Source organism: Euleptes europaea, chromosome 14 (genome assembly GCF_029931775.1).
Source record: "Euleptes europaea isolate rEulEur1 chromosome 14, rEulEur1.hap1, whole genome shotgun sequence".
NCBI classification, from domain to species: domain Eukaryota; kingdom Metazoa; phylum Chordata; class Lepidosauria; order Squamata; family Sphaerodactylidae; genus Euleptes; species Euleptes europaea.
The window spans coordinates 57,521,763-57,533,272 of record NC_079325.1 but is presented as its reverse complement, the minus strand read 5'-3'; the positions used below and the strand labels follow the sequence as shown (position 1 = coordinate 57,533,272).

At 52.7% G+C, this 11,510-nt stretch overlaps 1 protein-coding gene across 1 annotated transcript in view; it reads right to left on the bottom strand.

Moving 5' to 3' along the window:
- Positions 1–267: 267 nt before the first annotated feature.
- VAV2 (vav guanine nucleotide exchange factor 2) overlaps positions 268–11,510 on the bottom strand; it is a 293,174-nt gene continuing 281,931 nt past the window's right edge. Inside the window, exons 25-26 of the mRNA XM_056860968.1 lie at positions 1,040–1,194; positions 268–358 (exon numbers count right to left, since the gene is read on the bottom strand). Coding sequence (XP_056716946.1) covers positions 311–358; positions 1,040–1,194 — 203 coding nt within the window. The 3' untranslated portion in view covers positions 268–310. The remainder of the gene's footprint in view (positions 359–1,039; positions 1,195–11,510) is intronic.

The following is an 11,510-nucleotide window of genomic DNA, read 5'->3' as shown; positions in this document are numbered from 1 at the left end:
CCACTGGGCCAGCCGAGATGATCTTTCATGGCAAATTTTATGTACAATTCTAGCCGCCAATTAGAAGCTGCCGAACCTCTCCCTACCCCTTCCCCAGTTTCAGCACACTCCACAGTGCTGTGTGTGCGAGCTCACTCTCTCTCTCACACGCCACACTTTCACAGAAGAGCGACTGCAAAGGGCCCCCGAGGGGCTGGCGTCTCTGCTCTCAAGGCTGAGTGTGTCCTGCGGAGCCTCAGCAGCAGCCGCCACCGGTTTGTGCAGTGGGCAGAGTCTCTTCCTGGGTCGACAGTGTCCAAAGGTCCAGGTGTCATTGTATGCCCTCCTCCTCCACATAGGTCGAAGGAAACCAGCCGATCTGCAGCGGGAATAATGAGAGGGTGAAGACCTGCAAAGGGACAGGCACTCTGTGAGCCTTCACAGGCCCAGGCTCTAGCAGAAGGGGCAGGCCGCCGTAACGTCAGATCAGGCGGAAGCCACAGGCTGTGGGCCAGCAGGCAGGCAGGCCTGAGGCAGGGGAGCGGCTGAGATACAGGAGCCAGGCAGCAGGCCCAGAGCAAGGAAGGGGAAGCCAGCTGGAAGGAGAAGGGTGCCGAGGGGCCAGCCCCAAGACTTCCCTCCCCGACTGGAGCTCTGGACTGGGAAGGGGAAAGGGACCACCGGATCTCCCGGATCATCTCACTCCCAAGGGGAGGAGCAACTGCTGGGGAAAGCCTGCAGTTCCTTCTGCTGCCCAGGAAAGGCTGTAATAAGCTTGCACAGTTGCCCCGATCCTGTTTGGGACCCTATTGGGGTGAAAAGGTGGCACAGAAATCTTTTCAATAAATATCAGTGAATAAAGATCCCTCTTATAATTTGACCCCCTAGTGCCCAATGTCCAACATGGATGTGTCTTTATTGGGGGGGGGCTTCTTGCACTAGAGGGGGGAAATGCTGTAAGCAGAACTCCAAACCACAGCCTCTTCCTCACCCCAAAAACTGCCAAGTGGGAAGCCCCTGTTGCTTATGGACACGGAGCTCACAGGCAACGAGCGCTCACCCTTCCACTGGTCTCTCCTTTCCACCAGCCCTGGTCCCCACCGATGCGGCTGTAGATCTTCACAACGTCTCCTTCTCGCAATGAGAGCTCCCGCATGTCCCGGGCGGCAAAGTTGTACCTTGCGATGGCCGTCCCTATGGCTCGCGGCGTGAACACTGCCAGGAAAGGAAGAGCGGAGGGTCAAGAAGTGTCACGGGTGTGTGTGTGGAGGGTTGCAACAGTCAACACATGGAGCGGGACTGGACCAAGTTCAACCTGGGCTCTCTCTCCCTGGCCTCTTGGCTTCTGCCACAAAGCGGTCACTGGGAACCCAGAGAGAAGGACAGGGCAGGCTTCTGAAGCCCCGGAGGGGAGGCCACTTCCGAAATGCTTCTGAGGCCAGAGACACAGATCAAGCCGGTCTTTGTCCGGCTCTCAGTCTTCTGTGACGGGGGAATTTGGAAGCTGCAGCGGCACATTCTTTGACTGGCTTTTACTGGAAGTTTTTCTTGTTAGCATTTATTTACTTTTGATCAAATAATCTTATCCTCAAACAAGGCTGTGGTTGCAGTGGTGGAAAAAATAATTTCACAGGGAAAAATTAAAAGCATTTTGTAAATGTTAAAGATAAAGGAAGGCAGCTCCTTTATATGGTTTTGGGGTACCTTGTCCATTCCTCTCTACCAAATCTTTATGCTACTCTTTCTCCAAGGAGGATGGGGGGGAGTCTCTGCCCCATTTTATCCTCACAACAATCTTGTGAGGTAGATTAGACTGAGAAAAAGTAATTGGTACATCATCACCCAATGAACTGCTATGGCTGAGTGAGGAATTCGAAGCCAGGTCTCCACCATTCTAGTCTGGCTGCTAGACCATGGCAGCTAAGAAAGGGAATCAGCTTTCAATATTTTGCATACCAAGGTTGAACTGGGTCAGTATGCAGGAGAAAGGAAGACAAAATGCTAGGTTTCTTGAGGTCAAGATGAAAAGGAGATGATCAAGATGGCTTTGGGGAGAAAAAATGTGGAATGGGAATTGGGCCAGGAAAGAGGGAGTGCACACATCAGGGTCTCCGGCACTAAATCCCATCGCAACAAATGGAAGCTGCATAAGAGAAGAAGAAGAAGAAGAATTGGTTTTTATATGCTGACTTTCTCTGCCACTTAAGGCAGAATCAAACCAGCTTACAATCACCTTCCTTTCCCCTCCCCACAACAGACACCCTGTGAGGCAGGTGAGGCTGAGAGAGCTGTGACTAGCCCAAGGTCACCCAGCTGGCTTCATGTGTAGGAGTGGGGAAACCGATCCAGTTCACCAGATTAGCCTCCGCCGCTCACGTGGAGGAGTGGGGAATCAAACCCGGTTCCCCTGACCAGAATCCACTGCTCCAAACCACAGCTCTTAACCACTACACCACACTGGTAAGGAATGAAATGGCGGTGAGGAGGAAGCAGATCCGCAAAGAAGTCCTGGACTGCCCACGAGGGATGTGCACAGAGATATTTTTCAGGTTCAGCTTTCTCTGTTCAAAATTTTGTTTAGATTCTCCAGCATATTTACAAGAAGTGTTTTGAGTCATGGTTATATTCTGATAACAATGGGAAACACTGCCTAACCCGCCTAACATTTTGTCTCCTGCCCAGCTGTGATAAAATCCTCCGGGACTGTCCCCCTCACCTCGAGGGAGGGACCCCTCCCCAGCTCTTGGGCAGACAGGAGAAAGTATTTTAGCTCTAGGGACAATTAAAATGCTCGCTTGCAGACCAGGCTGCAAGAAATCATAGAGCTGGAAGGGGCTATACAGGACATCTAGTTCAACCCCCTGCTCAAAGCAGGCTCAACCTACGGCAGGGGTGTCAAACATAAGACCTGAGGGCCAGATCCAGCCCCTTGAAAGCTCTCATCTGGCACATGAGCCAGCCGAGGCAGCCCCCCCCCCAGCTCCTGATCTGGGCTGTTGAGGCATGGCCTGGCCCGACCAAGTGACATTTATGTTATATCCGGCCCTCCTAACAATTGTGTTCGACACCCCTGGCCTAGAGCATCCCCAGCAAGTGTTTGTCCAGCCACTGCTTGAAGACTGCCAGTGAGGGGGAGCTCACCACCTCCCTAAGCAGCCGTTTCCACAGCTGAGCTACACTTACTGTAAAAAACATTTCCCCTAATATCCAGCTGGTACCTTTCCGCCAGTAATTTAAACCCATTCTTGAAAGTCCTATCCACTGCTGCCAACAGGGACAGCTCCCTGCCCTCCTGTAAGTGGCAGCCCTTCAAATACTTCAAGAGAGCAATCCTGTCCTCCCTCAGCCTCCTCTTCTCCAGACTAAACATTCCCAACTCCCTCAGCCTTTCCTCTTATGGCTTGGTCTGAAGGTAGATGTTCTATGCAGCCAAGTGTTGGGTGAAGTTCCCCTTGCCTCAGGACTGTGCTTTTGCATTCCCGCCCCCCCCCCACACACAAGAGATACTCCCTGCCACTTTTGTTGTGAGTGGGTGAACTTGTGCATAAGTGGTTTTGCCCTGGAATATTCAGTGACAAGGAGAGAGGTTCTCTCAGAGATCTGATCTTTCTCCCTCATTGCCTTTTCTTGGTTCTCTTTTTCTGCTGTTAGAGGGTGGAAGCCTTAGACCTTGGTGATGGATCACAAAAAGACTGGTCTCTGGCTTTCGGGCTCCACCCCAGTGGCCCAGCTGCCCTCACCCCTTAGAATAGAATCATGGAGTTGGAAGGGACCACCAGGGTCATCAAGTCCAACCCCCTGCACAATGCAGGAAATTCACAACTACCTCCCCCCCACACACCTAGTGACCAGAAGATGGCCAAGATGCCCTCCCTCTCATCATCTGCCTAAGGTCACAGAATCAGCATTGCTGACAGATGGCCATCTAACCTCTTCTTAAAAACCTCCAGGGAAGGAGAGCTTACCACCTCCCGAGGAAGCCTGTTCCACTGAGGAACCACTCGAACTGTTAGAAAATTCTTCCTAATGTCTAGACGGGAACTCTTTTGATTTAATTTCAACCCGTTGGTTCTGGTCCGACCTTCTTGAGCAACAGAAAACAACTTGGCACCCTCCTCTAGATGACAGCTTCTCAAGTACTACTGCTCAGACAAGTCTCCCCCATCCTATAATTATGCATTTGATTTTTCCTACCTAAATGCAGAACTTTACATTTTTCTTTGTTGAAGTGCATTTTATTAGTTCTAGCCCACTTCTCCAGCCTGTCAAGATCATCCTGCATCTTGGCTCTGTCTTCTACAGTATTTGCTACCCCTCCCAATTTAGTATCATCTGCAAATTTAATAAGCATCCCTCTATTCCTTCATCCAAATCATTTATAAAACCATTGAACAACACAGGGCCCAGCACAGATCCCTGAGGAACTCCACTAGTCAATTCTCTCCAAGTGGATGAGGAACCATTAACTAGCACTCTTTGGGTACGATCTGTCAACCAGTTGCAGATCCACCTAACAATATTAGGATCTAAACCACATTTTCCCAATTTGTCAACTAGAATACTGAATACTTACAGAGGATACAACAGTGCCTTTGCCTCTTTCCTAGATGTTGGTTTGTGGGGGCGGGGGAGAGAGAGAGAGAGAGACTAGACAAGAGCAAAACCTCTGCCTCCCACTCTGCTCTCCAGGACTGTAGAGAAAGCTTTTTGCAGGCCAATGCCCACCAGCACAAACATCTTAGGCAAGCAGCACCTTTGCTTATAAAGAATGTGTCCTTTCCAAGCTAGCAATATGATTAGGTATGAGCTACTACCCAGCAGAGGGTTTGTGAGGGTAAGCAGTATGGAATTCCCGAACTAGACGGGGGGTGGAGACATGACGGGCATGTACCCATTCATCCTGGGCAGAGGTGAAATGTTTCCAGCGCACCAGGTATTGTAAGGCACCGTGGTGAATACGTGAATCCAGGATTCAGGACACCTCGAAAAGTTCTCCCCCCCAACATCTCGGATACCTCAGGGGGTGGCTCGGGGTGCCATTGTGGGGAGGGGACATGCTGCTTCAGAAGACTGATGTGAAATACAGGGTGGATTCTCCGTTGAGATTTGGGGAGGGAGAACTCCACCGTTACTGCATTGATAATTCTAGCAATGGGGAACGGTCCCATGTATTTGGCACTGAGATTCCCACATGGACGGGTGGATCGCAGATTTTTGGTGGACAAATATACCAGGTCCCCCACTTTGCACTCCCACTCTGGGGACCGGTGTTTGTCAGCCTGGGCTTTGTATTTACGTTTGGAATGTTCCAGATTTTTAATGAGCCAGGGCCAAGTCACTTGAATCGTGCGCACCCACTCAGCCACATCGGTGCCACCCTCCTCCCCAGAAATATCTACGTGGCCAATAGGGCTGAAATCCCTCCCATACACAGCTTGTAAGGGGCTGAATCCTGTGGACTGATGGACAGCATTATTGTACGCATACTCAGGAAAGGGCAACAGGTCCACCCAATCATCCCGATGGTAATTAACATAACATCGTAAGTAACATTCCAATGCAGAATTAACTTGTTCGGTTTGACCATCCGTTTGGGGATGAAACGCCCCTTGACAGTCCCTGTTTCACCCCCACCAATTTTAGAAAAGCTCTCCAAAACTTAGACACGTAGGTACTCCCGCAGTCGCTCACGATCTTGTGTGGGAAGGAATGATATTTGAAGACATGTGACACAAAGAGGCGGGCCAACTTCGGGGCAGAGGGGATAACTGCGCAATGTACGAGATGAACTTGTTTGGAAAACAAATCAGTAATTACCCAGAGTACAGTTTTCCCCCCGCTGGAGGGAAGATCAGTCATGAAATCCATTGCAATTACTTCCCAAGGTCTAGTGGGGGTTTCCAAGGGTTGTAGTAATCCGGGCGGTTTACCTTGGGGCCGCTTAGCAGCAGCACACACTGGGCAACTGCGTACGAATGAGTCTACGTCCGACCGCATGCCCGCCCACCAGAATTGTCGACATAACAGATGCAACGTTTTAAGAAAACCAAAATGTCCTGCAGTTTTGGCTCCATGGACCATACCCAAGACCTCCCCTTGCAAGCTTTCTGGTATATACAATTTAGAATCTTTGTACCAGAAGTCTCCGTGCTTAACTAGAGTAGTCGGGTGGTCTGGAGAGGAGGGTTCTGTTTGGTAGCTTAGAAGAAGGCTCTCCTTGAAAGATTCTGATAGTCTCGTCAATTCCTGTTCTTTGTGCACTTCGTCTGCAGGTTGCACAGGCGGAGCAGTCTATGCAGGCGAAGGGAGCAGGGCGGGCGGGTCGACCGGCTGCTGCCCCACCTCCCTGCCCAAAGGTGGAAGGGTCTGTGCAGGCGAAGGGAGCGAAGCGGGCGGTTCAATTGGCTGCTGCCCCCCCGTCTAAGGTCGCCTACCGTTGGGTTTGGGTTTGAGATCGAGTTTGCACTGCCAGAGTTGGAACCAGACCCATTTGGGCGGGAGTAAAGGGGGACTCTGTGGGACAGTCCACCTTATTTGGATATTGGGGGAGTCGGGACAGGGCATCCGCCAGCAGGTTTTGCTTCCCAGGAACATATTTCAGTACAAAGTGGAATTGGGAAAAGAAGTCCGCCCATCTCAATTGCTTTGCGGAGAGTTTACGAGTCCCTGTCAAAGCTTCAAAATTTTTGTACATTAAAGACATCTGCAAAGTCCTGGTACTCAGGGGGCAGAGAGGACGAAGTGGGATGGAACACAGATGTTGGGGTTGGAGATGCTTTCGTGATGATGCTTTTGGCATTCCCCACCCCAGTTTTGACGGCTACTTCATGGCAATGACTTTCGCACTGTGGGCTGTCAAACGCTAACGTCTTGGCTGCCCAGTCTATGGTAGGACTGTGTCCCTCAAGCCAGTTTACTCCTAAAACCACAGCGTAACGAATTCCGGGAGCTATAGTAAAATGAATCTGCTCCCAGTGACGGCCAATCCCCATCACCACCCCTTCAGTACGCCAGTCTACCGCCCCCCCACTGAAGTCACTGCCATCCATTTGGGCAAACTGAACCGGCGCCGGTTAAGGCATGGCTTTCACTTTAAGAGCTTTAAAGGTGGCTTCATTGATCAAAGTGCGGGCACACCCGGAGTCTATTAATGCCTTAACTTTCACTAGGGGACCCCGTCGGTAGTGTTGCAAAACTACATCAAGGTTTACAGTTTTGCTTACATCGCTCACCATTAGTGGAGCTTTGGGACGTGCAGAAGCATCTGCAGTGGTCTGCGATGTCGCTCCATCTACCGCAGACCCTGTCCATTTTTTGGCTGCTGAAGGGGAGATGCCAAATTCAGGGCAGGGGTGTCCCAACGGTCACCATCTTCAGAGGAAGCGGAGCTGTCCTCCTCCTGGGTGGTTGTAATTGTAATCCTGGACCCCGGTGGGTCCGACGATGCAGGATCTTTTGCAGCTTCCTTGATGTGGAGAACTGGGGGATACTTCCGTCCTGGGGCGACGTTACGATCCATTGTGGCACTTCGTCTCCGGGCATTCCCTCTGCCGCGGGGAGTACCTTCCAATCGAGGGCGTTGGGTCGGATGCTCTGGACAAGCCGCAGCAAAGTGGCCCATGGCACCGCAAATGAGGCAAGCTCCTTTTTGGAACCGTGTCGCACGGTCCAATGTAGACTGGGCTTGCTTCTGCGGAGCGGGGGGGGGGGAGGTTTAGTTCCAGCACGGTAGGGGTGCTGCCCCCCTTCCTTAGCCCTGCGCCGGGCGAGGGAAATGAATTGGCGGTGGCTCTCCACCTCCTCTGCCAGTAAAATCCATTCCTCTAACGTGGCCAGGTCCCGCTGCATATACGCCCAAGACAGGATGTCAGGGTGTAAACCCTCTCTGAAATAGTGGACTCGGGTGGCTTCGCTCCAGTCCACTATTTTACTGGCAAGTCTTTGAAAGTCATCGGCAAATTCTCTTACTGAAGAGGATCCTTGCCGCAGTTGCAGGATAGTGGTTTTAGCCTTCTCGCCCCGGAATGGGTCGTCAAAACGCCTCCGTAATGCTCGCATAAACTCGTTAAGCGAGAGAACGGATCGGGCCCGGGTGTTGAACTGTAGGATCATCCACTCGGCAGCCCTTTCAGTTAAAAGGGATGAGACAAACCGTACTCGACTATCCTCAGTGGGGAAAGTATGCACCTGTTCCCTCATAAAACTATCCACTTGGTGGAGAAAGCAAGGCAAGGTTTCTGCAGAACTGTCAAAAGTCACTCGCAACTCCCTTTGCGAAGGAAGACGGGGCTACCACGGTATTCCCGGTGCTACTGGTTGGAGTGGGGCCACTGGCTGGGCTGGCAACCCTGGAGGTAACGCATGTAGCAGCTGCTTCGGAACCGGCTGTTGCCCAGGGACTGCCTGCTGCCCAGGCACTGGCTGCTGCCTGGGAACCAGTTGCTGCCCGGGCACCGGTGGCGGTGCCGGAGCTGGCATGGGCGTGGGTACGGTTTGGGCTTGATGTAAGCGTCCATACTCGCGTACTAACACATCCATTTGGTCTTGCATTTGTGTCATACGCTCCAGCACTTCTTGGTTTTGAAATTTCAAAGCGTGTATTTCCTCCTCAGCCCCCCCAGTCCGTCGGGCTTGGCTAACACGGAGATTAGTGTTCCAGTCGTCAGAATCCTCTTCGTCCAGATCCCCCTCATCAGGGTAATCCTGCACATCAGATGCAAAGGCGAGCCGTTGTCTACGGCTTACATCCCAAGGCACATAGGGTTCCGGAGAAAACGAAGGGAACAATGGGAGAGAGGGCCAGTCCGGCCCCCCAATGTTTTTAGGTCGCGCGCCAGCCGCCACCACCTGCTCCAGGGCCGCTTTTGTTTGAGCTGCGGCCGTCTCTGCCAAAAGCTGCTCAGTCGCCTGTTGCCGGGCCGCTTGGGCCCGTGCCGCCTCCAGAGCAGCAGCGCAGGCAGTCGCCACGAGCGGTTTGGCCGCTTGCTGCAGCAGAAACTTCAGTTCCCGGTATTCCGTTAGCAGGGGCCGAGCCTGCCGGGCTAGATCCGCGGAGGAAGGGCCATACTCTGGTTCTAAAACTTTCCAGACGTCTTCCTCCGACGCCGTGTCAGGAGGGAGGTCCATAAGCCATAGAAGCGTCCGGGCGGCCGCATTTTGATTGTCCAGGGTAAACTGGTCCCGATCCAGCAACACGTCTCCCCGGCCCTCTGCCATGGTGAAAAGAAGAGTGAGCCCCTGGACTGGCGCCGTCGATTCTCCTCGAGTCCCGCAACACGCTCCGAGGCCAGTCACTAACCGAGTCAGGAGGGCAAAGTCCTCTTGCACTAGCCGGGCCTCCTCCAATAAAGTGTCCAGCCACCACAGTTCGTTTTGGGCACGGAGGTCAGCTTCCCGCGTTTCCCACGGGGCCGCTGCTTCCATTCGATGCCACTGGTCCACTACCAACCCAGGTGGACTCGGCGTGGGTCCGACACGCCTCCTCAAGAGTAGTCCGCAGAAGGTCAGGATCCTCGGGGAACTCGTCCCAAGCTCCGACCCGAGGGAGCAGATTCCTTGGCAAACCCTCCAGGGCTCCAGCCAGAGGACTGAAAAATAGGACTAGTATCCTAATGTGAGCCCTAGTCCCGTGGTAAACCCATAAACAGACTCGATAGACAGACAGTCCAACGTAAGCTGATTTATTAGGAAAAATCTACAGGTAGCAGAAGCTGAGAATCAAGAGGATACTAGTAAGGGTCAATTGTACAACCCATGGCATATATAGAAAGCAGGCTAGCTCAGAGTACCATGGCAACCCCCCTCCTTGGAGCAAGTTCGGAGCTGGAGGTAGTTTCCCACAGAATACAGTCTAAACATCCGAAGAGCGGCATAGCACAGCGACCTTGGCCAGCACCTGGCAAAACCACCACATACCATTCACAGGCCCATGCCTGACATTAGGGGACACAGTCATGCCAACCAGGAACAGTGCTCTGTGGTGTGAATATGGGCTAAGTATTCCAGATGGATAGTGTGCCTGTCAGGCACATATCTGCTAAATCGCTCTCTGTGAGGGTCTGTATGCCTTTGTCTGTAAGCCTGTGTGATTCCCCCCCCCCTGGACTCGTAAAAGCAGTCCATGCCTTTTGCCTTTCCTTGGTTCAAGCGCCGGGTCTGACAGGCCCCAGGTTGGAATGTCCCCTCCCTCTTCCCACGTCCCTCCCTTGCTCTCACTGACTCCCTTCCACCAACTATGGCCTTGGTGAGTAGATAGTACTAACAAGCCCTGAGTTCTTTGATGTTTTGTACCATGCACAATTATCTCGTAGTTTCCCATAACATACGTTTGACATCTGCTTCCCTGTAGGGGTTATAATTCTGTCTTTGTGAAACCGTATTCACTTGCAACTTTATTAGTGTGCGGCCTGTATCATCTGAAGCTTCCAATTAAAGTTCCTTGTTTCTGCATGACTGTCTGAGCAAGTGATTTTATGGAGTTTGCACAGAAAGGTCGGGAACCCTCACATTAAGTTGCAAGTCCTCTGCCTCGTTGTCCTGCTCCTGTACCATTCCTGGACAGCTATGGCAGGCAACGGGGATGACAACGGCAAGTTGGACAACAGTGACCAGAAGGACAATGCTGTACCCAAAAAGCCTGACCTACCCCCTTCGGACGGGAAGTCGACTGGGAAGACGCCCAGTGGAGCTGACTCCGGGTCAGGTTTGGGTGCAAAGTCCAAGCAAACTCGCTTGGAGACCTGGCTGGAATCTCCCCGGCATTGATCGCTCCCGCAGAGCGACGCGCAGTCACGACGGATTGCGGTTCCTGGGTTGGGGTTCGAGGACGACCCCGCCCGAAAGGAAGCCCTGCTGCTTCACCAGATGGATGAGGAGCGGCAGCGCTGGCAGGAAGAGCGCCAGGAGTTACTGGAACGTATGGATACCATGAACGCGGTGATGCTGGAGATGGCTAAAGCCATGGATGACCTGAAGGTTCAGACTCCACCCGTGGCTCCGACGGACGGAGGACAACCACCAGGTCCGCCTGTGGGCCCCGCACCTCCCATCCGTCCTGCTCCACCGGCCCGCCGAGATCTGAAGATCACGTATGACGGGTCGGGTGACCAACTGACGTTTTTTATGGTGCAAGTGGACATTTTTATGCGCGAACAGTCCCGGACTTTTACCTCGGAAGACTCCCGGGTCCAATACGTGGCGTCCCTCCTACAAGGTGAGGCGGCCGCCTGGATGGTACAGCAGTATGAGCTCCGCTCCCCGGTCTTGCGAAGTCTCGATGACTTCATGATCGCCCTTCGCCACTGTTTCGAGGACCCCCATTTGGGTGAGCGAGCAAAAACTGCCTTGCAACAACTGCTCCAAGGGACTAAATCTGTCACGCAGTATGCAAGCGAGTTCCAGTCGCTCTCAAGTCGAATTTTGGACTGGAGTGAAGCTACCAGGGTGCAGTGTTTCCGCGAAGGTTTGAACCCGGAATTGCAACACTGGGCTTTCATGCAAGGTAACCCTCCCGATGTTGAAGGGTGGGTTCG